This window comes from Theropithecus gelada, chromosome 18, assembly GCF_003255815.1.
Source record: "Theropithecus gelada isolate Dixy chromosome 18, Tgel_1.0, whole genome shotgun sequence".
Classification (NCBI taxonomy): domain Eukaryota; kingdom Metazoa; phylum Chordata; class Mammalia; order Primates; family Cercopithecidae; genus Theropithecus; species Theropithecus gelada.
The window spans coordinates 55,507,343-55,531,981 of NC_037686.1; the positions used below are offsets into that span (position 1 = coordinate 55,507,343).

Here is a 24,639-nt window from a genome sequence, read left to right on the forward strand (position 1 = left end):
CAATCTCGGCTCACTGCAAGCTCCGCCTCCCGGGTTCACGCCATTCTCCTGCCTCAGCCTCCTGAGTAGCTGGGACTACAGGCGCCCGCCACCGCGCCCGGCTAATTTTTTGTATTTTTAGTAGAAACGGGGTTTCACCGTGGTCTCGATCTCCTGACCTTGTGATCCGCCTGCCTCGGCCTCCCAAAGTTCTGGGATTACAGGCGTGAGCCACCGCGCCCGGCATGATAGTATATTTTCAAGGATTTTTTTTCTTTATTTTTGTTAACACTTAAAAAGTCTGTATGGCAGCTGGCCACGGTGGCTCACGCCTGTAATCCCAGCACTTTGGGAGGCCGAGGTGAATGGATCACCTGAGGTCAGGAGTTCAAGACCAGCTTGGCCAACATGGTGAAACCCCATCTCTACTAAAAATACAGAATTAGCCGGCTGTGGTGGTGCATGCCTGTAATCCCAGCTACTTGGGAGGCTGAGGCAGCAGAATCTCTTGAACCCGGGAGGTGGAGGTTGCAGTGAGCTGAGATTGCACCATTGCACTCCAACCTGGGCAGTAAGAGCGAAACTCCGTCTTAAAAAAAAAAAAAAAAAAAAAGATTCACTCATATTGCTTAGCACTTTAATTTAAACTTCTTCATTTTTGTTGCCATATTAGCAAGGTAGAACTATGCTCCTGTTTCTTGATTCATCCTACTGTTGATGCATAGTTGGGTGACTCCCAAGTTTTGGCATGGCAAACTACTACTGCTATCAACACCCTTGTCTGCATCTCCTGGGCCCATGTACTCACATGAGCTGATGTGTTAGCTTCTGTCAGCTAACCTAACTTTGTGCTAACGAGATTTATATCTATACACATCCACAACCATAAAAGAGGAAACTGATACAGACACTGGAGTTTGGGGATCTGAAGTTGTGGATCTTGTTGTCATGAATTAGTTCCTATTAGTGACAAATTCATATTTCAGGGTCTAAAAACCCAGCAGTTTTCATACACATCAGAATAAACCTGCTGTTATTCTAAATGCTTTAACAATTCTTTTAAATGACAAGAAAAAGTCTTAAAAGTCTTTTTATTTTAGGCCAGATGCAGTGGATCTGCCTGTAATCCCAGCACTTTGGGAAATGGAGGTGGGTGGATCACTTGAGGTCAGGAGTTCAAGACCAACCTGACCAACATGGTGAAACCCTGTCTCTACTAAAAATACAAAAAATTAGCCGGCATGGTGGTGGGTGCCTGTAGTCCCAGCTACTCAGGAGGCTGAGGCAGGAGAATGGCGTGAACCCAGGAGGCAGGGGTTACGGTGAGGCGAGATGGTGCCAGTGCACCCCAGCCTGGGTGACAGCAAAACTCTGTCTCAAAAAAATAAAAATAAGAATAAATAAATAAAAATGAAAAGTCTTTTTATTTCAAAATGATAACATCTAAATGTGAAGGTTTCCGCTTTGTGACTAATAAAAACATTTGTCAATATTCCAAATTAGACAGTTTTGCTTTGAGTCAGAATTAGAAATTTCTTTGCGCCAGAAGAGATTTTAGAGATACTATGTAGTTCAATCCCTTATTATACAAATAGTAAGAAAAAACTCTTTAAGGTCAAATGTCTTCTCTAGGTCATACTTAGCTAGGGAGTTTAGAACCAGGACTTCTGACTTCTAACCTTGAACATTATAAAACTTCCTAAAAATATTACATGGCACTGCTTTTCAAACTATGGCATGTGTAGGAGACTAAGAATGTTATTGTGCCATTGCCACTGTCACTCTATCTGATTTATTACTTAATGCACCCACCTGAGTATGAGCCCTTCTGCTTGATTTTTCGGCCATCTCAATTTTGCAGCAGAGATATGGGTAAGATCGCAGATATTATGAGGTGAGGAGGCAGTGGTCATATTTTGTAAAATTTTGACACATATGGCAACAGATGGTTGTAAATTGCTAAATTCTTGAAAGTCACAGCTCTGTATTTACTGTGAACATCCAGTGCTGACTATGGAATAGTACTACGGTGCTGGAGACAGGGACTCCTGTGAAGCTCTGGTTCTGATTCTCAAATGCCAGCTTGAGATCTGATACTGACCTGGGATGGCATTTTTCTTGATTTGTGGTAATAGAAGAGAAAAAAAGGACATATTAAGAAGTTTTTCATAAAGTTAACTTTGTTCGATTTGAAGGACCACTTTTTCTATGCTGAGATCTGTCCTTCCTACTTTTTGTATTAAAATATCCTTTTAAAAATAGTACATATATATATATATATATATATATATATATATTTTTTTTTTTTTTTTTGACATGGAGCTTCGCTCTGTTGCCCAGGCTGGAGTGCAATGGTGCAATCTTGGCTTACTACAACCTCTGCCTCCTGGGTCCAAGTGATTCTCCTGTCTCAGCCTCCTGAGTAGCTGGGATTACAGGCGCCCACTACCATGCTGGCTAATTTTTTTGTATTTTCAGTAGAGACGAAATTTTACCATGTTGGTCAGTCTAGTCTCTCAAACTCCTGATCTCAGGTGATCCACCCACCTCGGCCTCCCAAAGTGCTGGGATTTCAGGTGTGAGCCACCATGCCCGGCCAAAATAGTACTTTTTTTGAGACAGAGTCTCACTCTGTCGCCCAGGCTGGAGTGCAGTGGCGCGATCTCAGTTTACTGCAACCTCTGCCTCCCAGGTTCAAGCAATTCTCCTGCCTCAGCCTACCAAATAACTGGGATTACAGGCACACGCCACCATGCTTAGTTAATTTTTGTATTTTTAGTAGCGACGGGGTTTCATCATGATGTCCAGGCTGGTCTCGAGCTCCTGGCCTCAAGCGATCCGTCTGCCTTGACCTCCCAAAGTGCTGGGATTACAGGTGTGAGCCACCACGCCTGGCCTCTCCCCTTGTTTTAATGTCCAGCTCCTTCATTAAGAAGCCTTACATTTTAGCCCCCTCACCCTGCACTAGTTGAGAAGGTGATTTGCCAGCCATGCTCCCACTTCTTCATTCCCCGGCCACAGAATAAACCTTGCTCTGGTTGATGCTCACTTTCAGTTGTGTATTGGCTTTGCAGCAATGAAGGAGGAAAGACCCCATCTTTTGAGGCCCTCAAGTTTACCAGTAACAAAAGGATACATTTTTGTTGTTTTGAGCCACCCATTTCATGGCGGTTTGTTACAGCAGCCCCAGGAAACTAATAAGCTTAGGAGTCCAGACCACTAGATGTGGCAGGGAGTAGAGGGGAAAAGAGCAAGATTTCTAGGGACTGATGGAGTCTCCTAAAACCTCTCTACAATGGGACAAAAAAAAAAAAAAAAAAAAAAAAAAAAAGAATATCCACACTGCTTCTTCATGGTATAATTAATGACTATAAGTATGGAGGAATCATTATCTGGAGAATACTTTTCTCTTTTCAGTCATGGAAGAATCAGAAGAAATGCTTTGGGATGATGTAGGATAGATTTTTGTTAGATAAGAATCTTTTTTATCTTTGTGTTTTTTTTTGAGATGGAGTCTTGCTCAGTAGCCCAGGCTGGAGCGCAATGGCCCAATCTCAGCTCACTGCAACCTCTCCCTCCCAGGTTCATGTGATTCTCCTGCCTCAGCCTCCCGAGTAACTGGGATTACAGGCACAAGCCATCATGCCTGGCTAATTTTTGTATTTTTGTAGATACAGGGTTTTGTCATGTTGGCCTGGCTGGTCTCAAACTCCTGACCTCAGGTGATCCACCCACCTTGGCCTCCCAAAGTGCTGTTATTACAGGCGTGAGCCACTGTGCCTGGCCTAGATAAGAATCTTCATGCAAACAGGTATTAGGTGCTTGTGTGAGGTGAGAATCCAAATTTCTAAAAACCTAGGTATCAATTAATTTTTAAAATTAATGTATTTTAAATGTATTCATATTGTGGAAGTACTTAAAACAATTATATGATTATTTCATTAATAAGGGAAATAATAAATGAGACTTTGAGAAGAAATATTTATACTCTAATATGTAATTTGTATATATAGACTTTCATGTATCCCATTTGCCCAAAACAAAAATTATCTGTACAACGGAAGAGAATAGGTTGATTTTAATTGAAGATTTTTTTTTTTTTTAATGCCAATGCCTATAAATAGGCTTCATTAGTCAGGTATTTTTGTCTGTACTATTTATTTAGGATGAATGATACCTACACTTAAAAGTTCAATAAGTAGACTGGGCGTGGCGTGGTGGCTCACGCCTGTAATCCCAGCACTTTGGGAGGCCGAGGCGGGCGGATCATGAGGTCAGGCGATCGAGACCATCCTGGCTAACATGGTGAAACCCCGTCTCTACTAAAAAATACAAAAAACTAGCCGGGCGAGGTGGCAGGCGCCTGTAGTCCCAGCTGCTCGGGAGGCTGAGGCAGGAGAATGGCGTGAACCCGGGAGGCGGAGCTTGCAGTGAGCTGAGATCCGGCCACTGCACTCCAGCCTGGGCGACAGAGCAAGACTCCGTCTCAAAAAAAAAAAAAAAAAAGTTAGTTCAGGAAGTAGTCGGCCTCGGTGGTTTATACCTGTAATCCCAGCACTTTGGGAGACCAAGATGGGTATATCACCTGAGGTCAGGAGTTTGAGACCAGCCTGGCCAACATGGTGAAACCCTGTCTCTACTTAAAAAAAAAAAAAAATTAGTACTTGTCCGATGAATGTCCCAGGTAATTTACATTGTTAGGGTATTGGGGTGGGTTTATGCCTCTTGTATTTCCGTTCTAAAACTTTATTGTTGCCATGTATGGAACATCTGTTTACTTTGGTGAGGCAGGATGTGAGAAATAAGAACAAGACAAAGAATTATGGGATTAAAAAGTGTGCACTAAAATCTGAAAAGCTATCAAGCCATATCTATAAAACAGACTACCTAAAATGATAGTAGCAATCCAAGCTCTTGATAGAATTCAAATTGTAAATTTTACGGGGGAGGGGTCAGACTTTAGAGAGACCATAAGGTCTCATCCTGCCAGTGAACAGGGAACATATTAATTCAGTTTGGCCACCTGGGGCCCATTTAGTGCACTAGAGCAGTAATTTGCTAAATGGGTCCCTCATAGTAAAAAAGAATGAGTAAACAGTGAACAATTTAGGCATGGTAAACCACTAGTAGCTCAAGGGATATAAAAATGTGAAACTATAATTAGATCCCTTGTTCATAATGTAGGAACTAAATGTATTACATTGAATATTGCATCTTTCTGAGTTTATTTCTGGACACAGCTGAGCCCTTAACAACTCAGACTGAAATCATCCCAGCTATCAATTTATGCCTCCATTAAAATTCCAACTGCTTATATTAGAAAAGAAACCTCCAAAGATGACTTCTTTTATCTTAGTTGTAAGGATTCAAACAGAATTAACCTAGATGCAGATCACAGCAAGTCAGTTATAAATCACACAGCATAAAGTAAACTGTGGCAATAAATTGAAAATTATGTTCTCCTTTTCTAAACTTAGCTGTGAAAATATTTTAACAAGTTGGCATCAGGATTTACAACTTTTGCATCTGATGTTTCTTTTCAGGATTATCTTTTAGCATTTTAAAATGGGACTCTTTGGAAAGTGTGGTTAGTCAGAAATGTGGTATTAGAATGTACATTTGGAACACTTTAAAGGGGGGTATTCATGACATGCGGTTTTAAGATACTGGTGTATTCCCCACTCCACTTTTAAGTAGGAGAAGCTGCTATTTCATGGGTGTCTGGAACACATTTGTCTTTTATTGAAATCTTTTTCTTATTTGGATAAATTGTATAGAGTGCATTGGCACAGATGGTCTGGGTGATGTTTCACAATACTAGCAAGCTCTAAGTACAATTTTCATTGCCCTTTATCAATTTGTTCTTTCAACTACAAGGATCCAGTTGATCTGGCGGTAAGGGATTGTTTACTCTTCAGGAACTCTCATTTTCTTTCTGTTTCTTCTCTTGCCCCAAGCTTAGTAACATCATTGGGGGCTTGGGTTAGAACAAGGGAAGGATTACACAGTGAACCCCAACCCTTTTGCTCTCCCCTTAGCTCTGATTTATATTATTCGGCATACAATGGAATACGTCATTTTTCAGATTATGAACTCTATGCATGAAATCCAGGAAAATTGTATTTTAGATCCCCACCCCTCCAAACACTGTTTTTATGAGGTAGGAATGTATTTCCTTCTTCTTTATGTTGAGATACTGTAACAGGATTCATCTTGTTCATTTCCTGCCTCCTCCCAATACCACTTAGTATTAGGTACCCCTGCTACCAAGTCCCTATCTGCCAGGAGTGTATGATGGCTCTCCAGTCCCCCTTTCCCCATTATTTGGATACTAAATCCTCTGAACAATGTCCTTATTATTATTTTTTTTTGAGACAGAGTTTCGCTCTTGTTGCTCAGGCTGGAGGAGTGCAATGGCACAATGTCGGCTCACTGAATCCTCCGCCTCCTGGGTTCAAGCGATTCTCCTGCCCTAGCCTCCTGAGTGGCTGAAATTACAGGCTCCTGCCACCATGCCCAGCTAATTTTTTGTATTTTCGGTAGAGGCATGGTTTCACCATGTTGGCCAGGTTGGTCTCGAACTCCTGGCCTCAGGCGATCCGCCCACCTCGGCCTCCCAAAATGCTGGGACTACAGGTGTGAGCCACTGCGCCCAGCCTGAGCAATGTTTTTTGTACAATTTTTTTCCCCTTGAAAAATGTGTTTTAGTTATAAATACCTTCAAAGAGTAAACAAAATTCCTAGAGAATAAACAGGCAGAGTCATGGTGATTGTATAATGTTAAATAATAGGAACCATAGGTGGATACAATACGGTATTATATTTTCTTAGAGAAGGAGCAATGGTGACAGAATTTATGATTAGAAGAAACATTCTGGGTTAGGTATGGTGGCTCATGCCTGTAATCCCAGCCCTTTGGGAGGCGGAGGCAGGTGGATCACTTGAGGTCAGAAGTTTGAGACCAGCCTGGGCAATATGGTGAAACCCCATCTCTACAAGTAGCTGGGCATGGTGGTATGTGCCAGTAGTCCCAGCTACTCAGGAGGCTGAGGCAGGAGAAATGCTTGGACCCCGCAGGCAGAGGTTGCAGTGAGCTGAGATGACACCATTGCACTCTAGCCTGGGCGACAAGAGTGAAACTCCATCTCAAAAAATAATAAACAAACAAACAAACAAACATGCCGGCCATGGTGGCTCTCGTTTGTAATCCCAGCACTTTGGGAGGCACATAAGGCACATGGATCACCTGAAGTCAGGAGTTCAAGACCAGCCTGGCCAACATGGCGAAACCCTGTCTGTACTAAAAATACAAAAATTAGCCATACATGGTGGTGTGCGCCTGTAGTCCCAGCTACTTGGGAGGGTGAGGCAGGAGAATTGCATGAACCTGGGAGGCGGAGGTTGCATTGAGCTGAGATGGCGCCACTGCACTCCAGCCTGGGTGACAGAGCGAAACTCCGACTGAAAAAAAAGAAAAAATAAAAATAAAATAAATAAATATAAAGGGGTTTGTAGGAAATCAACTAAGGAATATAAAGAGGTATACAAATTTCACGTTTTAGTACTGAAATTTAACATGTGCCTTGTTGTTTAAATTTTATTAAAGGATGCCTAAATTAAAAGACTATTCTTTCAATTTCTAGAACAAATAGTTTGTGTTGGGGCTACTGAAGGCACAATATAAATCAGTGTAGTTGAAAGTTATCTCAATATAATTACCTCGTTGGTTCTTTCCTTTCTTTCAGAGACTGATCCTTCAACAAATGCACATTTTAATTGATTCCAAAAAATTTCATTTAAACTTTGGTCTCTATTGCCTGACTTCTTAGACTAGGTTCGTTCCCCTTGTTTTGTGTCTATTTCCATGGTACCTCGTATTTCCCCCTTCTGTACTTCTATGTCATTTTTTGAATGTTCTTCTTTCTAACCTATAAACTCTATGAAGGCAGGGACAGTGTGATTTATTCAACTGCTGTAACACGGTGACTTGTACATAATAAATGTTTGTAATTATCTGTTAAATTAATTGACTTGAAAATGTTATCACTCTTAGGAGAACTTGCAATCTCCCTAATTTTTAATGTGTTGCTGTTGATTGAATTTAAATAACATACATATTATTAATAGATTCATGAGGCTAAGGGGTGAAACTTTAAATGAAAATATAGAAAATCATCAAGAATGTAAAAAATCATTGAGAAATATTTATTTTTATCTCCATAGCTTCTTCATTCTTGTTCAATGAAACCGTGATAACCTAAGTAGGCCTTTCCTTGCTCTAAGTTCCATTTGGTCTCTCTCTCCAACCCCCTTCACTCTTCATCTGCAAGTTTAGTCACTTTATTGAGGTTAAAACAGGTCCTGGATAGTATGTGGTTTAAAACTGTTTAAAAGTTTCACATGTGAAAATCCAGATTTAGGGCCTGGCGCGGTGGTTTACGATTGTAATCTCACGCTAGAGACCTGCTGGGGCAGCATGAAGGGACTCCCCACGTCCACTACAAAACAGTACAAAAATTGAGCCAGGCGTGGTGGCACGCCCTGTAGTCCCAGGTACTCAGAGGATGAGGTGGGAAAATCACCTGGGCCCAAGAGGCGGAGGTTGCAGTGAGCCCAGAATGCGCTACTGCACTCCAGCCTGGGCGACAGACCCACTCTGTGGCAAAAAAAAAAAAAAAAAAAAAAAAGAAAAAAGAAAAAAAAAAAATCCCGAATTATAAAGCAATTGCGGGAATGGTAATTCAATTAAAAAGGTGTACTAAATTCTTTTAAATAGTAAACTGCCCTAGTCCAGCTTACAACATTGATTCAACTTACGAAAAATACTTTTCAGACCACGACTAAACATTGTAGCAGTAGAAAAGTTTTTTTTTTTTTCCTGAATAATGAAAGAATAAAACAGAGAAGACGTTAAGAGAGAACACATGGAAAAAGCCCATCTCATACTCCATTCTAATGTTTCTTCTACTTTCCAGTGCTTTCCGTGTCATTAAACTACTTCAAACTTCAAGATCAATGGGGAACAATGAAACCTCGGTCTTTTGCCATTTTCCTTTTCAGATACTGGAGAGGGAGAGGACAGGTTTAGGGTTGTGCCTTCCAACAAGAACATTCAACGACAGCCTCACTTAGAATTCCCAGACACTGCCTGTCTTCCTGGGTCTTGAAAAAGTGGGGGAAAAGTGAGGTTGGCCCACTCAGACTGCCAGTGATGCTGTGGTGTGACGGGTGTGTATCTCTATCTCACACAATGGGCAGAGGTGAGGACCGGGACCTGGGACCTTCGTACTGTTTAGAGTCCCTGAAAGTTCTCACCTTTAATTAGTAGGGAAAATAAAAGTCATCTGGCAAGCTGGAGTGCAGGTAAAATACAAGTTAATGAACATGAGCATTCTTGTTCATTAAGAACTCTGGCACAGAGTTCAACGGCAGAGGGCACAATACTCACTGGCCATGGCCAGCTGCTGCCGGCCAGGAGGAGCACAGCCAAAGGACCGCTGGGACTTGTAGTCCACCATGTCTCCCTCGGGATTGCCGGTCCCGTGACGAGAACCACAACTCCCAAGGTGTACCGCGCGCCTCTGTCTTCACCGCCCTCTCCGAGGCCGGCTCAGGAACCTCCCGGGAAACTGCCCCCCACCCCGCCCCCGTACGTACGCGTCACGTTTGTTTACCCTGAAGCTCCGCCTCCGGCCATCCCCCGGCTCTCCCCACTCCTCCCTGGAATGCCGTCATGCCGGCGATGAATATTCATGAGGCACACGCGGCCCTCCCGCCCTGCCAGCCTCCCGCCTTCCCGCTCCCGGAGGGTGATTAATATTCAATGAGCCCAGATCCGCGGCTGGTTCGCCGGGTTGAGGCGGGGGGAGCGGGCGGGGCCGGCGCTGGGGAGCCGGCGACCGGGGCGGGGAGGGCGTGTGTCGGGGGGGCGGTGGCGGCGAGGCGGGCGCGCGGGATGGAACACTGAGACACCGACGGAATGCTTCGAATCGCCACATAATCCCCTGGAACGACCGCGCCGAACGCCATTGGCTTCTCCCTTCTCCGCGCGCCGTCGCCGTCTCCCACCTCCGCCTCATCGCCTCCCTCTCCGCCTGCTGCCTCCGGAGCTGGGGGGGAAACGCGAAGCCCCACTGCAATGGAGCCCGCCGCCGCGGCCACGGCGCAGCGACTCCCCGAGCCCGGCAGGGAGGACCGAGCTTCGGCTCCGGCGGCCGCCGCTGCGGCAGCTGCAGCGGCAGCGGCGGCAGCAGCGGCCGCGGCGGCTCTGGCGGCGGCGGCCGGGGGCGGCCGGAGTCCGGAGCCCGCGCTGACCCCGGCGGCCCCGAGCGGCGGGAACGGCAGCGGCGGCGGGGCGCGGGAAGAGGCCCCGGGCGAGGCGCCGCCGGGGCCGCTGCCGGGCAGAGCAGGGGGTGCCGGGCGCAGGAGGCGGCGTGGGGCGCCCCAGCCCATTGCCGGCGGGGCTGCCCCCGTGCCCGGGGCCGGCAGCGGCGCCAATTCCCTCCTGCTGAGGAGAGGGCGGCTGAAGAGGAATCTGTCCGCGGCCGCCGCGGCCGCCTCGTCGTTGTCGTCGTCGTCGTCGTCGTCCTCGGCCGCTGCTGCCTCGCACTCCCCCGGCGCTGCCGGCCTCCCCGCCTCCTGCTCGGCCTCGGCGTCGCTGTGCACCCGGAGCCTGGACAGGAAGACGCTGCTCCTGAAGCACCGGCAGACGCTGCAGCTGCAGCCGTCGGACCGGGACTGGGTGAGGCACCAGCTCCAGCGCGGTTGCGTGCACGTCTTCGACCGCCACATGGCCTCGACCTACCTGCGCCCGGTGCTCTGTACACTGGACACCACGGCCGGCGAGGTGGCCGCCCGCCTGCTGCAGCTGGGCCACAAAGGCGGCGGCGTGGTGAAGGTGCTGGGCCAGGGGCCCGGAGCTGCCGCCGCCCGGGAGCCCGCTGAGCCGCCCCCCGAGGCCGGCCCCCGGCTCGCGCCCCCGGAGCCGCGGGACTCGGAGGCGCTGCCCGCGAGGAGCGCGCCGGGTGCCGTCGGGGGTCCTCCGCGCGCGCCCCCCGCCGACCTACCCCTGCCCGCCGGCGTCCCGGGCGGGTGGTCGCGCCGTGCCAGCCCCGCGCCCTCGGACTCCAGCCCCGGCGAGCCTTTCGTGGGGGGCCCTGCCTCTTCTCCCCGCGCCCCGCGGCCTGTGGCCTCCGACACCGAGAGCTTCAGCCTGAGTCCCAGCGCCGAGAGCGTATCCGACCGGCTGGACCCCTACAGCAGCGGCGGCGGCTCGTCGTCGTCGGAAGAGGTCGAGGCCGACGCAGCCTCGGCCCCGACGGCGGTCCCGGGCCAGCCTCGCCGTCCCGGCCGCTCCGCGCAGCCCCTCCCGCCTCCCCAGACGGCCTCCTCGCCTCGGCCGCAGCAGAAAGCCCCGAGGGCCGTTGACAGCCCGGGCGGGGCCGTCCGCGAGGGGCTGTGCGAGGAGAACGCGGCGGCATTCGTAGCCTCGGGAGGCCTCCAGTCGACCCCCGGGAGGAGCGGGGTGACCGCGGAGAAGGCGGCTCCGCCGCCCCCGCCGCCCCCGCCGCCCACCCTGTACGTGCAGCTCCACGGAGAGACCACCCGGCGCCTGGAGGCGGAGGAGAAGCCATTGCAGATCCAAAATGACTACCTCTTCCAACTGGGATTTGGGGAGCTGTGGAGGGTGCAGGAGGAAGGCATGGACTCGGAGATTGGCTGCCTCATCCGCTTCTATGCAGGTAAGGAAGTCACCTGCCTTGACGGGTGGGTGCAAACGCTGCCAAACGAGGGCCGAAGAGTGATTCAAATTGCTTGTCAGTTTGCCCAACCCAAGAGTAAGTGCGGGTCCTGGTGAGTCTTTGTCTTAAACTTTACAGCTTTTTCATACAGTCTGTGTATACTAAATTGAGCAATCTTTAAATCTGCGCGTTTTATCAATCTTGAGGGCTCAGAGGTTGGAAAGCAATGTCAAAGAGGTGGCTGAATCACCAGGAAGTACAGGAAGCAGATCCCCCTGAAAGCGGCAAGAGCACCTTTAACCATAGAGGTGCTTCCTCGGGCTTGTTGGGTTTCAGGCTGTTTGGGATTTCAGGTAAACTGTCACGTGAGCATAAGACGGACCGAAGAAATGAGAACAAAAATGCTAGAACACTCTTGGCTGCATTTGACTGCCCAGTTCAGCGTTCTAGCTGTGTGTGCCACCGGGAGCTCCTGACTTGTCAACTGGTGCCTTTGTTTATTTAGCTCTGCCACACTCATAAATTACCCACGGAGCCCTCATTAGAAATCTGACAAAAGGGCCCCTTTTTAACTGATACTTTTCCCCAGCGCCTTTTTGCTCGATTTCTGTTTCGTCTGCAAGTTTGTCTTACATTAAAAAAAAAAATGTTTTTTCCTGTTTCTCTCATTTCTTCCAGCCTTTATAGTCAGAACTGACCACTGCAATACGACTTGCAGGAGGGTTCACAAGAAGGATTTAAGTGGTTACTGTTTCTTCAGATGTGTCCTAAAATTTTCCCACGTCTTTTTTCAGTACATTATCAAATTCTTGACTAGGGGTGATCCATGTAATATTTCTCTTTTGGCTAAAGACTTGGCTAGTACTAAATTCAGGAGCTGTAGATCCTGGATATTGTACTTGAGTTTTCTAGGTAGTTTACATCCCTTTCCTCCTCTGGTTTGAATAATTATGCTCTCAGTGATAAGGAATTTTATTTAAAATAAAGTTCTCATAGCAAAATTAAATCAGGAGTGTTATATCTTCGCCAACTTTAGGTTTTTAGGTTGTAGGTGGTGGTGGAAAAAGAATCATACTTGTAACTCCACTGATTTGTAGCCATTCTTTACAATTTAATGTCTTTTGGTCCAGCTTGTGTCCCAGTGGCAGTTTAATTAGTTTGCATGAAGAAATCTTTACATCTTTACTCCCACATTGAAATATGCAAGACTGACAGGATTCCTGGTGAGATAGATGCCCTTTAAATTTCTTGGAAGTTTTTCTGAAATTTAAGTGGATTTCTGATGAATCTTTTCCTTGTAAAGAAAACCAAATCATAATACAGTAGCATCTGCAGTATCTGAAGACAATTTGCCAACTCGATGACATGGCTTTTAAAGTTTATGGTCCAGGAAATAGATGATTTTTTATGTAAGATCAACAGCTGTATTCTTTTCTCCGTTAATTCTTTGTAAAATATTGTTATTTTACAAAAGCATTAAAAATAGGTGCCCTTTAACTACGTGGAAGGAACTGTATATAAAAACAAGGGACGTATTAAATAGAGTTTGAACAAATTTTACATGGAAAGAGTTTGCTTATGGATATGTCCATTGTGATAAATGTCCATGGAAAGGTTTTGGGTGTCACAGTTACAAAATTTAGATCTTTATTTTTCTTTGATTCTCTTCAAGAGTGTCTAAAACATTCTAATGGGTAATAAACACTTTTTTTTTTTTCAAAACTCATCTCAATATTAAAATGACAGGTCTTTCCTGGTTAAATCTTAAATGTTTGGCATGATCGTTTAATCTTTTCGTTTTGTCCTTTATGAAAAGCAATAATTGTTACCTCATTCTGCACTTACTGCCTTATTTCTGTATGCACAGCATAAATGCATGTATGCCTCTGAGTATATGCTTACATATACTCACACATCTGAGTAGATGTGTGGGGGATGCCACACACAGTATCCACTCTATTCTTGAACATGAAGCCAGTGTACAGGTGTCCTAGAAGAAAGATGCCTGATTGTTGCAAAGTTGTCTAATTGCTTATTTTGGCTTTTAAACAAAGTTGATCTCATTTTAAGCCTCAGTTAATATACCACACATCTCTGCTGTTACTCATTTGTCATAGAACAAAATTTAGTGTATGGTGAATCCACTTGAATTTTTGCGAAGAAGTTCAGTTACTGATGAACAAAACTGTAATCTCACTTACGGAACCACTGTCAGGACTCCACATATAGTGAAGGTTTGCACCAGACTGGAAGTGATTCCTAGAAATGATCTCTGTGTTCCAACAGAATATAGGACACCTCAACAAGATAGAGTTACATTTTGGTAGTAGTTTTTTTCTGTAGGAAGAGGATAATTAATGTTTGTTTTAGATGATATCTTTTACAGGGTTTTTGAAAATTCTGTACCCCATTGGTAATTTTATATATAACTTATTTTTAAATTTATTGCTGCATGTTGTTTTGTTTATGCATAGTTGGGGTTAAGGATAGCTAAGAAGTTGCTTTCAAATTCTTTTGAATATTTTTCTGCATTTAACTTGAGCTTATCTACTGTTTTGAGGGTCTACTCTCTTGAAGATCACCTTTCTATTAAATTTTAGTATTTGTAACCTGACTAGGGTTGTTTTTTAGAGGCTTTGAAAGCCATTTGTGGTTGCTTTGAATATTTAAATATTTATCTGGGTAAAGTAAAATGAAAGTCTTTAATGAACGAGAAGGCCTTGGATAAAGATACTATCTAATTACAGAGTTGTTAACGAAAACTTAGTTTGAAAATTGTTATAGCATCTCCCAGGCCACCATTCTCTTAGCTGACATAAGATATGGGAAATTTTAATTAACTTTATCTGAAGTTACTTAAGTATTTAATATCCCTTTAAAATCAGACATCTTGAATTTTGCCTGAAAGAGAGTAATTATAGGTTAAAAATTTCAAGAACTTAGGTTGCCCGACATAAGTTATGGACTCCTAAACATGAATGAGCTTTTGTTTTAGACTCTCTGGGGAGCCTTTGTCGTTGATGTAGGGCAGCGTTAAACTATATCTTTTTATATTTTTTGACTTTTCTCCCAGCACTTAGATCTCAGTACTCTGGCAATTTCTGTTCGAATTTTAATAATGACAAAGGGTGTTGACAGAATAAAGTGCACATTCACTGTACCTAGTGAATCTTGGTCAAGGTATTTTTGTGTGTGTCTCCTTGGGAGTTCGTGGGAACAATCTTTTTATTCCTCTCCTATTTTCTTTCTTTTCTCTTCTGGGAATGATCAAACCTTATGTGGTTTCCTACATGCAAACCAAGAGGGGAGGGGTGGTTCAGCATTAAGTTATAATATTGACAAGCAGGTTGTTATTACTATACTTACAGTAGTATTGAGTCACGTGGTTTGAATGTGTGACACCAGTGTGTGCTTGAACAGTCCCTTTAATTTTCAGTACAGAGGGTTGAAATTTTTTTTTTTTAGTATTTTACATTTTTATATTTATATTTATTTGTTTTTGTTGTAAAGTATGTGCCGCCCTTCACTACTATGGTTTGATAACATCTACAATACATTGGTTTTTATTATCCTCAAACATCTTAAAGGGTTTTCACATAAATTATTTGATTTGCCCTTTCAATTATTTGATTTGCCCTTTCAAAAACAGTGTTAAGGAGGGCCGGTGGCAATCCTCTTTTCAGATGGAGAAACTGATGCACAGAGAGATCTGACTCTTGGTTTTTTCCATCCTTGGGAGGGTGGAGAATAGAGAGCTTGGGTATTCTATTTTGCAATTCATATCACTTTCCATGAATCGATTAAATTAAATTTACACTTGAATTTTTCCCTTGTTTAAAAGCATTCCAAAAATATGCTGTTTTTGTTGGTAATGAGGTGATATTATCCTCTAGTTCAAAGTGGTATTTCTTGTGAAATGTGGATGGTTCTGTTTATCATGGTGCCTTTAAAAATGTAAAGAACCAAGACGGACAAATAAGTAGACAGTGTGGAAAGAGTACTGAAGTGTTCTAAATATTCTGGTTGCAAATAGTCATGCTTGGATTTAAGTTGGTATGAATTAAAGTTTACATAATAGTTCTTTTTTCTCTTATTCAAGCATACCTATTTGTTAAACTGTAAATCCTCATTGATAAGTAGAGAATTAATACTTTGCCTGAAAAGTGGATAACTTTTGAGGGGGGTGTGTGTGTGTATGTGTGACAGTTCAGTTCCTTTAAAACATGGCTTTTAAAGTAACTGAAAATATTTTTCATTAAATATCTTATTTGCCTAAATCTATTATTAAAAAATTGAATTGTCTTTTAATGGTGCTTTCTTGTTGTTACTGTGCTCTTGTTTAATTTTTATAATTCATATGTTGTATAGTGCTAGAGATAGAGAGTAAGTTCTTCTCCCTGTTTAATTTTTATAATTCATATGTTGTATAGTGCTAGAGATAGAGAGTAAGTTCTTCTCCCTGAATTTCATAGTTATATCTAAATTTGTGTGTCTTTTATACTCACTGAAATAATTGTAGGGGCAGAAGATGAGTGTAAATGAGTTTGTGTAAAGTTTTAGGTTGAAAGTTTTATCTTTTGGTTGCTATAAGATTATCAAATCACCCGCCTTAAATGATCGATATATACAAAGATGGTTATTTTTTAAGTGTAAAATGTTTTTGTTGTTTCTCTTTCTCTTCTTAGAATCCTGAATTTAGCTTTTCATTTACTGATAACGTAACATTCGCTGATGTTGTATGTGATCCAAGCCTAGTATAATAACTTGGCATTTTAGTTTAACATTTGTTGAATTTAATTTGTGGAATTTTGTTAAGCAGCTGGTGGTGTGTGCCCTGATTCTTCAGCTTTCATCCTGTTTGGGTCCCCAGGGATGTGTTAAACACACATACACACAGCGGCATTTCTCCCATGGCAGGAGATTTTAGATGTGCCACATACTATTAATATCTTCTATTTCACGTGAGTGAACTCTGGATTTTGAGAGAATAGCTCTCTCTGAAAGTTTTCTTAGAGTTAACAGGTTCCCCCCCAACTTTTCAAAGGCATCTCGTACCTTCATTTTGCAGTGAATTTAATGAGACATCTGTCAAATGAGGCATCTTAAGATTTAATGATTTTGTTATGTGCCAGGGTTTAACATAATTCAGTCTATCTGGACTGGAGAAGGGTTTGATTGTACTGTGAAAGTCAAGAGATCCTGAAGCCGCTCAATAGAAAAACGATTCCTTTAAAGACGCCTGACATTTTGAAAAAGAGAAAGAGATGTTATCAAAATGTCTAAAACAGCCTGGGAAAATGAAGTCTTTTTTTTTTTTCCTTTAAAGTTCCACCTTCTAAACCCATTCCATCCTTTTAATCACATGCATCTGGTGGAACACTGGTAATGAAGGGTTTTGAATCTGGCCTGACGTCACTGTGATTCTATTGCAAGTCCTTTTTTATACTTACCTTTGGTTTTCTAAAGATAATATAATTAAACAAAATCGACCATATGGATTCATTAGATATATTGGATATTTATAACCTAAGGCTGTATGACTGACTGGATTTGTATGAAACTTCAACTCCAGAAAATTTTGATAAATTGAAACTCAAGTACCTAGAAAAAATAGACTTTAATGATACTTTGATTAAAAGACGTTTAGTATATTTAGGTAACTGTGAAATAGCAACTCTTTGAAGTTGTGTGATATTATACTTTTTATCAAGCATAATAACTGTTACTAGATTAATGAAGTGTTGTTATTCTTTGATTTTAGAGTTGGAATGGTTTTGTTGTGTTACCATGACTTGGCTTCATATACTTTTTGGTATGTTAAATGAAACAAGGCATAACCATTCTGTAATGCCACATGCATACTGAAGTAATTTTTTTCCCTGTTGTATTTTTTACATTTGAGATTTTTATACATTGTAAAATGCATTTAACACTAAAGTGTCTTGTGGAGGTGTAAGCCTAGTGGCCTCTGAGTTTGTGACCTAGAAGTTAACAATGAAAACTCCGTGAAATACTTTGTTTGTAGGTTGCACATATTGTTTGATTTTGGAGATATCAATACTTTAGCAAAACACAAGCAAAAAACATCCAGAATTTTTGGCATATATTTTTCAAACTGGAGCTTGGCAAATTAGCCTTGCTTCTAGTTTGTGAAAGCATTCAGTTGAAGATTGAATGAAATTTGAAATATTTGGTTTTGGACCATTTCAATAATGCGGGAAAAATCTAATTAGAAAGTGAAGTTAGAGAGAATTTGAATTGGTCGTAATTTTTTTGAAGTTTTTTTCTCACATTCTGTTTAAGCAGGAAGAGATTTGTATTTATTGCTCTCTATTTCTTCTGAGTCATACATCTGAGGAAGAGCAGGTGGAGAATGAATCTTTTCATATACCTGCCTCACTTAATAATGTGTTAGAGTGTTTGGGCTTTCTTTTCAAATACCAGGCATGTTTTTAAATACAGCAAGAGCTTGGCTGGTGTGTTGGGGGTGGGGGTTGGGTCAAAGTCACTCTCTTCTTCAAAAACAGAACTTTGGGAAGGAATTTTTTCCTTTTATCTCACACCGTGAGAGAAAATGTATTGCTTTTTAGAGAAACTAGTCCGAGAGTTGGGAAACTTGGCATTACTTTGGGCATTCATTTTAACCTACCCTGGGCTTTGATTTCCTCCTCTGTAAAACGATGGAGTTGGAGTAGAACAAGTCCAAGATCTCTTCCAACTCATAATATTCTGAGGCATCGTTAGAGAGCCTGTTTTTTTTTTTTTTTTTTGAAGGGTTTTGAAAGTTGTAGTTGTTTTAAGTTCTGTAAGACATGGCTGTGGGCTTAAAACTGTCAAATCCCCTGCCTTTTCTTATGGGCTTGGACCTAATGTACACAAGTCAGCTGGAGGTTGCCAACCAAACAAAGCAGACCTCCATTTTGGTATAGATTTGGACAAGAATGGATGTTTGATTACCCGTTGCCTGTCATTCCTACTCCTAAAGTAGAATTCAGCATGCCACAGATGAGTATAAAGAAGTACATCCTCTTTTAAGTTAAAGTGAAATTCTTAAATTAACTTAGAAAGCAAGATGCCTTCGTAGTCTAGTTCATCAAGTTTACTCTAATAACTGTATTAGAGGGATACAAATGTGCAAAATTTACTGGCTAGTTAGCTTTATTCATGGTGAGCTGGGTGCTTGCCTACCAGAGCCTAGAGTCAGTAGGAGAAAAAATATTTTTAAGAAAATGGAATTTTTACACTATTGCTTTGGACAGGTAATAGGATTTAGGATGTTGTAGAGATAATGTAGTCCAACATCTGTATTTTTATAGATGAGAAAAGTAAACCTGTGAGGTAAAGTATCTGGTCCAGATTCATTGGTCAAGTCAGTTACAGAGTTAGGACCACACCTAGGATTTTGATGATCTGTCCAGTGTTCTTTTTTCCCACACTGTAAATCTGTATACTTAACTGTCTTTGCTGGTTCTTTATATTAATACTATTAAAAATGAAAGTTAAAGAAATTGTGTGCTTTACACAGTTAGTGATTTCTCTCTTCAAGGTTTTTTTTCTAGTTCTTTTCATTCTAATCAGTGCTTTTGAGGGATTGCATATCACTCTGACAGATTGTAAGAAAGGAACTTCTGATGGAACAGGTGGGTATTTTAATTGCACAGAGAGAAATTAGATTTCATCAGTGATGTTACCTTTGTGGGATGCATGATAGAACTATTGACAGTTGGCAGAGAAGGGGTACAGTGTTAAAAAATCAATGTTCTTAGTTCATTTGGTACTTTGAAGGTGAAATTGTTAAAAGAATAAAAATGTTGGAAAAATAAATCATTGAATTAAAAAAATAATTTGGGAGAAAAATTTAAGCATGAATTTTGAACAAAATTTCCCTTTAAATATGTGTGTGTTGGCTGTTCGCGGTGACTCATGCCTGTAATCCCAGCACTTTGGGAGGCTGAGTCGGGCAGATCACCTGAGGTCAGGAGTTCGAGACCAGTCTGGCCAACATGGTGAAACCCCACCTCTACTAAAAATACAAAAAATTAGTTGGGCCTAGTGGTGCACACCTGTAATTCCAGCTACTCCGGAGGCTGAGGCAGGAGAATCACTTGAACCCAGGAGGCAGAGGTTGCAGTGAGCCAACATTGCGCCACTGCACTCCCGTCTGGGCGGCAGAGAAAAAAAAAAAAATTATGTACATGTTAAAAACATTCAACATTATATTCTTTGAATTATTTTTAAAAAGATGTGTCAAAATTAATTGCAACTTAGCTTATTTTTCAGGTACGTGTACACAGTTCTACCTTTCTGTGACATACAAAAATTGAAGCAACTTGTTCAGTAGTCTTTGGGCTTTTGTTGTGTGCTGATTTGGAAGTCTGTATCATGAAGTGTGCCATTGCTTTGAATACTTTCTCTCTCTCTCTTTCTGTCTCTTAAAAAAAAGAGAGAGAGAGAGAAAGAAATATCCTGCTCTCATTAGCAAAAAGATAGTTTGTGAACTGTGGAAACAAATTATTTCCAGCTAATTTTAGGGTATGACAGATTTCCTTTTATGCTGGATTTCATTTTAATTTAATTATTTATCTTAAGCAAAAGTTTTAGTTTCCTTTCTTTTTTTTTTTTTGAGGCGGAGTCTGGCTCTCTTGCCTAGGCTGGAGTGCAGTGGCAGGATCTCAGCTCACTGCAAGCTCTGCCTCCTGGGTTCACGCCATTCTCCTGCCTCAGCCTCCCGAGTACCTGGGACTACAGGCGCCCGCCACCTCGCCCAGCTAGTTTTTTGTATTTTTTTTAGTAGAGACGGGGTTTCACTGTGTTAGCCAGGATGGTCTCGATCTCCTGACCTTGTGATCCACCCGTCTCGGCCTCCCAAAGTGCTGGGATTACAGGCTTGAGCCACCGCGCCCGGCCTAGTTTCCTTTCTATGGGAGTTAACCTACTAAGTCAATTGATTCCTCAAAGATTACTGTTCATTTTTAAATGAGTAAAGGAACTTTTAAAAATGCGTAAGTACACAGGGGTAAAAATATATTGCATCTGTCATCTTGAGTATTTACCCCAGATGCTGAAGCAGGGGAGCAGTTTCTCTCGATGGTCTTTTAGAGAGGTGATACGGCTGGGGGGCAGCTGACATTCAGTTTTAAGTAACAAGGAACTCTCCTGTGTAAACAGTGCTATAATTGGCAAACTTATTCTTCCTCATGCGCACACACGCACACAATGTATGTATGTATATATACACACACCACACACACACCCCCACCCACCCAAACCCCGCCCACACACACACATTCTCCATTGAGTGTTGAGGTAGGGTATGATGAGAGGTGGTAGTTGTATTTATGGATGGGAGGGGGTGAGTAGGGTAACTGATCCTGGAGAAAAAAAAATATCAATTTAAAAAAATTGGCAGTTAATTTTGTTGAACGTTAATTGGTAACTCCTTGTGACTTGTTCATATCCCTTGCCTTCCTTTTTTTTTTTTTTTTTTTTTTTTGGTTGGATTTTTGCCTTTTTCCTACTAATTTCTTTGGGCGCTACATAGAGAAACTAGTTTTGTTTACTAAGTCACTAATATTTTCTTTATCTGTTCACTTTTATATCAGTCTTTTCCTCTAGGTTTTCAGGGTCTGTGTCATGCTTAGGAATGTCTTCTCTACTCCAGGATTTAAAAAATTCTCTTATACTTGTAGTATTTTTTCTTTTCTTTCCTCTTCTCTTCTCGTCTCTTCTCTTCTCTTTCTTTTTTTGATGGAGTCTTGCTCTCTTTGCCCAGACTGGAGTGCAGTGGTGTGATCTCGGCTCACTACAACCTCTGTCTCCCGGGTTCAAACGATTCTCCTGCCTCAGCCTCCAGAGTAGCTGGGATTACAGGCGCCTGCCACCATGCTCAGCTAATTTTTGTATTTTTAGTAGAGATGGGGTTTTGCCATGTTGGCCACACTGGTCTCGAACTCCTGAGCTCAGGTTATCCGTCCGCCTCGGCCTCCCAAAGTTCTGAGATTACAGGCGTGACCCACCACGTTGGCAGTTTTCTATGCATAAAAATTTAATGTATCCATTGTTTAAGATAGGAAGGAGAGGCTAGGTGTGGTGGCTCACACCTGTAATCCCAGCACTTTGGGAGGCCGAGGTGGGTGGATCACCTGAGGTCAGGAGTTCAAGACCAGCCTGACCAACATGGTGAAACCCCATCTCTACTAAACATACAAAAATTAGCTGGGTGTGGTGGCGGACATCTGTAATCCCAGCTACTCGGGAGGCTGAGGCAGGAGAATCGCTTGAACCTGGAAGGTGAAGGTTGCAGTGAGCCGAGATCAAGCCACTACACTCCAGCCTGGGTGACAGGGTGAGACTCCGTCTCAAAAAAAAAAAAAAAAAAGAAAAATAACAAATAGTTCCCACATTTTAATTGAATGGCTGTGTTATTTCTTCACTGATTTAAAATGCGCCTTTTGGCAGGTATGTAGCACACGCCTGTATTTCCCACCCTTTGGGAGGAGGCCAAGGCAGGAGAATCATTTGTGCTCAGGAGTTCGAGACCAGCCTTGGCAACATAGTGAGACCCTGTCTCCCCCCCCCCCCAAAAAAAAAAGCCACTTTTCTCCAGAGTTATGCTATTTTTGCTTGTTTGTTTTAACTGGCAGGCCGGGGATTAAAATCTACAATATGGAGTAATGTAGGTTTAGGGTAGGTATTAGGATTTGTTGAGGGCTAGTAGCGAGAAAAGGAAGGCTCTTTAGCCTTACAACTGCGTTTCTTTTTGATGCCCCAATTTCCCTTGCCATTGTCACTTTTAGGATGGCAGCTTATGTGCTTCTGGATATGGACTTATCAGGATACTTCTTTCTTGTGGATTCGATATCATCACAAAGTGGCTTGGATGGGAAGGGGAGGGGGGCTGGAATATATAATATTGCTTCTATGTGTATTTTTCACCCTTTACATATTAGAGATAATTTTTTAGGCCAGGTGTGGTGGCTCATGCCTGTAATCATAGCACTTTGGGAGGCTGAGGCGGGCAGGCAGATCACCTGATGTCAGGAGCTTGAGACCAGCCTGGCCAACGTGGCGAAACCTCCTCTCTACTAAAAATACAAAAATTAGCTGGGCGTGGTGGTGCATGCCTGTAATCCCAACTACTCGGGAGGGTGAGGCAGAAGAATCACTTGAACCCAGGAGGCAGAGGTTGTAGTGAACTGAGATGGTGCCACTGCACTCCATCCAGCCTGGGCGATGGAGTGAGACTGTCTCAAAAAAAAAAAAAAAATTTTTTTTTAAAGCAGGGACATAAAGCATTGATTTCTGTTTTCCGAATTTGAGCTCTTTGACTAATTTATTTTGCATTAGGCAGCAGTCTCAGCTGTTTATTTATACTGTACAGATTCACTGAACTTTTTTCACCTTCTGGAGAAGTTCTGGGGCTACCCCTTAGAGGTCATTGTGAAGCACATACGGTTTATCTTTATATATATATATTTTTTTGAGACGGAGTCTCGCTCTGTCGCCCAGGCTGGAGTGCAGTGGCACGATCTCAGCTCACTGCAAGCTCTGCCTCCCGGGTTCACGCCATTCTCCTGCCTCAGCCTCCCGAGTAGCTGGGACTACAGGCGTCCACCACCACGCCCGACTAATTTTCTTTTTGTATTTTTAGTAGAGACGGGATTTCACTGTGTTAGCCGGGATGGTCTCGATCTCCTGACCTCGTGATCCGCCCGCCTCTGGCCTCGTAAAGTATTTTTTTTTTTTGAGACAGTGTCTCACTCTGCCACCCAGGCTGGAGTGCAGTGGTGCGATCTCAGCTCACTGCAACCTCTGCCTCCCAGGTTCAAGTGATTCTCCTGTCCTGCCTCAGCCTCCCGTGTAGCCGGGATTACAGGTGCACGCCACCATACCTAGCTACTTTTTGTCTTTTCAGTAGAGATGGGGTTTCACCATGTTGGCCAGTCTGGTCTCAAACTCCAGACCTCACGATCTGCCCACCTCGGCCTCCCAAAGTGCTGGGATTACAGGTGTGAGCCACTGTGCCTGGCCTGGTTTATCTTTTTAATTTTAAAAAAGGAAGGCTAACATGCCTATTGAAATTAGTAGACTCTGCCGGTGGTGCCTTAAGTTTTTTTTTGGCTAGCCTGAGAAGGGGGTTCCATGCGTTGTCTTGAACTGATGACAGTTCTTGGTTACAGGAATGATAATTTGAAATAGGTCTGACTTGAGGTAGCAGAACTCAGTGATCCTGCGACCAGTGTTCTAATTGTACCCATGGTGCATTAGTGCTGTTAAGTCAGTTAATTCCCAGAAAAAATCAAGTGGTTTTTTAGTGGGAATGGGGGAGGGAAAAGGAACACATGTCAAATATAGAAAAGTCAAATTAGAACATCTGCCATCTTTGGCAAACAGGCTTTCATGGTCTATTGACCAATTCTTAGTTATTATATAAATGACTACAAGACACAAATGGTACTGCTGTTGGGTTTTGTGGCTTTATAAGATTCTGTTTGTTAGACAACTAGGTTTCTCTTCTGTAGGCTTTTAGTTGTGTTGCAGAAGTTCCAAACCACCTTTGCTGGAGTTGACTATAGGCTTTAATACATGAACACTTAAGGAGAAAATCTCCAGACCCATTGCTGTAAAATACTAAATGAAGCCGGGTGTGGTGGCTCACGCCTGTAATCCCAGCACTTTGGGAGGCTGAGGCGGGCAGATCACTTGAGGTCAGGAGTTTGAGACCAGCCTGGACAACATGGTGAAACCCTGTACCTACTAAAAATACAAAAAATTAGCTAGGCATGGTGGTGCACGGCTATAATCCCAGCTACTTGGGAGGCTGAGGCAGGAGAATCACTTGAACCAGGGAGGTGGAGGTTGCAGTGAGCTGAGATCATGCCACTGCGCTCTAGCCTGGGTGACAGAGCGAGACTTCATC

General features: G+C 43.0%; 1 protein-coding gene across 1 annotated transcript in view; it reads left to right on the forward strand.

The window, feature by feature from the left end:
* Positions 1 to 9,799: 9,799 nt before the first annotated feature.
* The window catches only part of PHLPP1 (PH domain and leucine rich repeat protein phosphatase 1), a 269,089-nt gene continuing 254,249 nt past the window's right edge, over positions 9,800 to 24,639 (forward strand). Inside the window, exon 1 of the mRNA XM_025365542.1 lies at positions 9,800 to 11,720. Coding sequence (XP_025221327.1) covers positions 10,118 to 11,720 — 1,603 coding nt within the window. The 5' untranslated portion in view covers positions 9,800 to 10,117. The remainder of the gene's footprint in view (positions 11,721 to 24,639) is intronic.